General features: G+C 35.2%; 1 protein-coding gene across 1 annotated transcript in view; it reads left to right on the forward strand.

The window, feature by feature from the left end:
- SEPHS1 (selenophosphate synthetase 1) overlaps positions 1–5,729 on the forward strand; it is a 42,815-nt gene extending 37,086 nt beyond the window's left edge. Inside the window, exons 8-9 of the mRNA XM_044677847.1 lie at positions 1,422–1,634; positions 4,375–5,729. Coding sequence (XP_044533782.1) covers positions 1,422–1,634; positions 4,375–4,589 — 428 coding nt within the window. The 3' untranslated portion in view covers positions 4,590–5,729. The remainder of the gene's footprint in view (positions 1–1,421; positions 1,635–4,374) is intronic.
- Positions 5,730–6,000: the final 271 nt, after the last annotated feature.

Here is a 6,000-nt window from a genome sequence, read left to right on the forward strand (position 1 = left end):
TTCTTTCCATAAGTTTTCATATCCTCCATCAGGATTCCAAATTCCTAATTTGAAGCCCCTTCTTAGTATCATCCCCTCCTCCAATCACTCACAGTTTAACTTTTCTGAACTTCCAATCATTTTCTCTTTAAGGCAAGATAAATCTTAATTACTAGGGAACAGTTTGTTTTAAATGTTTTTTGAGTGTCAAATTATGGCTTTCTTGTTATTTATGTGGGTTAATTACTGAGATTTAGACTTGAGAAGCCTTGTATTGGAAATAGAATACAGTCAGTACCTTAATATAGACTTTCCTATTACTGAATTGGTCTCTTGATATTAGACACTTCTATTCACTAATATTTTGCTTTTAATGCCTCATTGTGGAAAGGAGATGACCCTCAAGTACTGTGTCATGAAGCAAAGTCTCTGCTCTGGCTAATCTGCATAGTTATTTTGTTTCTTCTGTCAAACTTCTGTCAAACTGTTACTTATCAAACTGGAGAGAGCATCAGCAGAGAATTGGCCAGAAGGTGGCCTTTTTTGGCTATAGCAACCCATGATCTACCAATTTACTATTGAGTAGTAAGCTCCTCAGGCTACTTTTGTGGAAAAGAATATTCTTTTGTGAAAAAAGTCTTCATATATGTGAAACTACAGCTTTTTTTAGATAAAATTGCTTTTAAAGAAATGATAAAATGCTTTCTTCCTCTTAATAGAGAGGTGAGATATAGGGAATTCTAGATATTGAATGGAACTTATATTGTCAAGCATGGTCAATGTGCTCTTTTGTTGTGCTTAATGGTACTTTTTATCGCAAGGGGTACTTGGGGCAGCTGGGTGGGACAGTGGATAGAGGGCCAGGCCAGAAATTGGGAGGACCTGGGTTTAAATCTGGCCTTAACTGTGTGACTGTCACTTAGCCCCCTTTGCCTTGCCCTTGCCACTCTTCTATCTTAGAATTGGTACTAACACAGAAGGTAATAGCTTTTTTAAGGAAAAGAAGAAGCAATATAGCTTTTTTTTCAAAATAGATCTTCCTTTGTGATCTCTTATTCTGTAAATGTAAGAGATAATTGTGAAAAAGAAAAAAATGAGAAATGGAAAAAAAAAACGTATAAAATCCAAGTCAAATTTTACAGTCATATTCATCCCTTATTTGTAATTCTACCTATTCAACTCATGGAAAAGTAACCTGAATGGATTTTGCCTAGATTGTTCAAGCATAATTATAATTAGGACTTTTTCTATTTATTTAGTTTTTGAAGAGGGACAGGAGAGGAAAGCATATGGGAGTTATACGCCAATATCAATGTCAAATGAAAACCAAAGACCAATAGCCTATTTAGGATTTTTAATTGAGGGGAGTCATGGCAGGTTTGGTCTTTTTATCAGGTAACCAAATACATGTACTTAGTGGTACCTTTTTTTTTCTCTTTTAGCTGCTGGACTTATGCACACTTTTAATGCACATGCAGCCACGGATATCACAGGGTTTGGGATCTTGGGCCACGCGCAGAACCTTGCTAAACAACAGAGGAATGAAGTGTCCTTTGTTATCCACAACCTTCCAGTGTTGGCCAAGATGGCTGCTGTTAGTAAGGCCTGTGGAAACATGTTTGGCCTTATGCATGGAACCTGCCCAGAAACATCAGGTGAGGCCACTTGGCATGTTTTGCCTGTTGCTAATGAGATCAAAGACATAGATTTGGTAGTTTCTGGGTGGAATAGCATCTCTAGCTTTACTCTCTTTTATAGTCAGGCTGGACTCTACAGCTCCAGTCTTATAAATGCACCTCCTGCTATGGATTTCTGAGTTTGGGTGATGTTGTTGGAGAAGTGAGGAAAACTAGTCAAGGCTGGTCTTTGGCTCAGTCCATATCCTTCATTAATACTGCCAAATTGCCTCAAAACTCATGCTTCATTCTGATGGTGGGTCATCACCCATTTGTAGACACCACATTTGTCTACAAAAAGAAAAAAGAATGTATTGCTTTGTATACTAGGAAATTCTGTGGAAACTTCAGAGAAGCAACATAAAAACAAAAGACCTGATTATGATGTCATGTTTTTTCAGTAAAAGATAAATGTAGATGTCCTTGAGCTTTTTTATAACTTTAAGGGTCACATGCACCTCTTCTGTGGTTTTATAAGGTGGGTTAACATGATTCTGTTTTAAGAAGTAGATGATTTATGATGACTTGAGTTTTCCTTAAAACCTTGGGCTTTGAGGAGATTAGAATCAGAATGTGTAGATACTGCTTATAGACGTGACCACCTGTTTATAGTACTGGAACCAGAAATAAACTCTAAGCACCAGATTTTAAAGTGTGTTACTTCTGGAGGACTCTTCTATTGTTATTGCCCTCTCCATCTGTTTATTTTCTCTGTTTCCTACTCATATTTTTTCATCATTTAAGCCTTCTTATTCCTCCCTCTTGGTTTCTGCACTTTCTCTGTGACAATAAGTATTATTTCATTTTCTGTGACAATAAGTGTTGTTCTTTTTCCAAACCCGTGAAACAACAGATACAGAGTACATTGAGAGAGTATATTATTTTTAAAGTTCTGGCTGGCTATGTCAGACCTCAAATTTTCCAGCAGTCCTCCTAGTATTACAAAAACTTTGAGCATTTAAACAACTTTTGTCCTAGGAAGCTACTAGCAAATTAAATTTTGTTTCCCCTATTCAGAATTAGTAAAATTATTTCCAAAACTTTTTCTGTTGAAATGTAATTTAAAAAAAAAACTGATTTGTATTTGTTTTACTCTTTTTGAAGCTTGAAGTGGAAATGGAACATATATCTAATAAAAACAGTGGACTAGTAAATGTGGAAGGATGATTTTGTGAATGGCAAAGTTAGACAGATAGATTTCTTGTATCAACCCTAATTCCAAAATTTTCTTTGGCTAGATCCCAGCAGATAGGAAGAAGAGTTCCCTAGATGTTTCTTAAGTTTATTCTTGATTTTATTCATAGGCACACTGAATGTTAGAATTGAAAGGGAACTTAGATTTTATCTAGTTCAAATCCTTCATTTTACAGGTAAAAAAAAAACTGAAGCCTAGATAGTTGAGGTGAATTATCCAAGGTCAGGCACACAGCTAGGTAGTATTAGAACAAGGGCTAGACCTCAGTCTCTTGACTCAGATTAATCTTTAATTTACTTTAGGTTTTAGAAAATATATTTTCTGATATATCTTAAGGGAAGACACCCACGGAGAATCATATTGATGGAAAAACATTTTACATTATTAAGTATGTAACGTCTATATCAAATTGCTTATCATCTCAAGGTGGGAGGGAGGTAGAAGGAAAAGGTGGAAAGGAGGGAGAGAATTCAGAACTTAAAATTTTTTTAATGAAATGTTTAAAAGTAGTAGTGGTAGTCTTTAAACTAAGTGTTGAAGGAAGTTGTGGATTCCTCCAGGCAAAGGTTAAGAGAGAGTGTGTTTGAGGCATGGAGTTAGAGCCAATTCAAAGACAAGGAACCCAAAAGTGGAATGTTGGGGTGGAGACATCTGTTGGAGAAGATGGGAAGTGATGGGATCTAGTTGTACATGAAGAAGGATTGTCCTTGGAGAACTGACGGACTACTTCACATGAGACTAAAGTGAAGGAGGTGATGCTTATGTCACATGGGAAAAGGAAGCTCTCAGCAACTGGTCTCAGTTTTGTTTTGTTTTTTTTTTTTTAACAAAATATTAAGTGAGGTTTTCAGTTGTCAGAGGAGAGAGGGAGAGTGGTACCCTAGGAAGTTTAAAAGCAGAGAAGAGGTTTGAGTGTGGTAAATGGGATAGGAAGTCAGTTGTAAGTATAATGAGATTATCTTTCTCTAGGGAGGAACCCAGTTGAGATCATTTAGCATAAATTTTTGATTGACCCTGGCAGTCTGAATTCGACTAAGAAGTTAGATGGTGCGAATGATCCACCATTGGTGTCTGGTAAAGGTAGTGGAACTACCATTGTGAGAATTCAAGAAAAGAGCATTATTTAGAATGGAAAGAACTAACTTTGGCTTTTTGTTTCATTTTTATCTCAGTTATAAACTGGAAAAAAAATACTAGCCCAAATTCCATATCTCAACATCCAAAGACATACCAAACTTGCCACAATTTAATGAATGGCTTTCAAAATTAATCAGGAGGGCTCCACATTCTATGAATCTACATAATTTCATCAGAAAACAGCGAAAATTTGTTGCAGAAGTAAAGGCAGAATAGGTTTTGGGCCTCAGCTTAAGGAAAAATAGAAGAAACTTGCTTCATAGAAAAGGAACAAATTGATTTGTAGTCATTTAATTTCTCTGCAAATAGCTAAAAAGAATAAACACAGAAATACTTTGTTACTCAAAAAAGTCTAAATCTAATAAATAATCCTTTTTTCTTTACCAGGAGGCCTTCTGATCTGTTTACCACGTGAGCAGGCAGCTCGTTTCTGCGCAGAGATTAAGTCCCCCAAATATGGGGAAGGTCACCAAGCATGGATTATTGGGATTGTAGAGAAAGGCAATCGTACAGCCAGAATTATAGACAAACCTCGGATCATCGAAGTAGCACCACAAGTGGCCACCCAAAATGTGAATCCCACGCCTGGTGCCACCTCTTAATCTAGACAAAAATAGTTATTTGGTTTTGTTTTTAAATAGAAATATTCCTTTATCATCATTACAATTAAAGACTGTAAAAAAAAAAATCTCATTGTGTCTACACATCTGGTGACCTTAGGTCAATTTGTGAGTGGATACAATTAATAAAATAAAATCCATTGCCTTTTTTTCCTGTTACATTAACTGAAGATGCACCTAATCTTGAGGCAGCTTCTGAGTTGAGAATTATATTGTTATCCAATACTGTTGATTCATTTTGAATCTTTAGACACTTATCTCTTGCCGCATAGGCTCTTTTTAAAGGTGCTTTCACGTAGCACAGACATTACCAGTAGTAGTGTCATTTAGCAGTTTGTGTCTTCATTACGTGTATATTTATCATTATAAGTCTAATAATTTTTTGATGTCTTGAATGGTATTCTGGAAAGGCAGAATGGGTAGATGAAACAATGGGTATACCCAGTAGTAGTAAGAGGGTTGCATGATTACTTTCAGTCTTTGATTTGTAAAGTCTAGTCTTATGATCCAAGAGCATCTCTCCGACCCTAGACTTAGTAGTGCACTCAGTTAAATAAGGCAAGTGCTTCACTCTGCATGGAAAGCACTTTGAAGTTGAAGGAGAAATTTTCATTTCATTATTTGTAGACCTTATAATATTTACTGTAATATCAATAATTGTTTTCTTTATAAAAGGGGGGAAATTGCTAACTTTTTGCAATATGATTGGATGTGCTATAGTGCAGCAAGGAATTGCCGACCAAAAGGGGATTAATGTATAATATTCATTTACAATTCAGTATATAATTAACTACACAAATAATTTTTAAATATAATCAATAATAAAAAGACTGTTCTGTGGATGGTAGTGTTTAATACATTTTATATTTTGTATAGTGGTTACAGACCTTTGTTTTCTTAAAAATCAGCAGCTGTTTAGCATAATTCCTAGCGTTATTTTGTCCTTCTCTCCATTACTTTTTGTGCACGCTTTTTGTGATCTGTGTTAAAATCTACATTGCCAACATTGCAGCTTGAACTTAAAACTTGTTATTCAAATAAATATTTAATTTTTTTTTATTGCTCTTGTATAAGCAGATGCCCTTTTTAGTTTTGTTTTGGAGGGAGTTGGGAGGGTTTTGTTTAAAATCTAGTTCCCTCCAATAAATTATACTTTAGTTTTATAGAAGTTTTAAATTTTATGTGAACCATTTGTTCTTTAATTAAATATTAGACTTCAAGGATAAGGGCATCATCTTTAAAAAGAAGTGTTGTATGTATTTCCTGAAAACAGATTTCCTTGTATTAGAATTTCCTAATCAGCAATAGCACAAGAGGATTGAATCTTGAAGTGTGTATCTTTCTGAAATGAAGCATCAGCAAGTCTTTGAAAAACAACCTGCTCACAAGCACC

This window comes from Gracilinanus agilis, chromosome 5, assembly GCF_016433145.1.
Source record: "Gracilinanus agilis isolate LMUSP501 chromosome 5, AgileGrace, whole genome shotgun sequence".
NCBI classification, from domain to species: Eukaryota; Metazoa; Chordata; class Mammalia; order Didelphimorphia; family Didelphidae; genus Gracilinanus; species Gracilinanus agilis.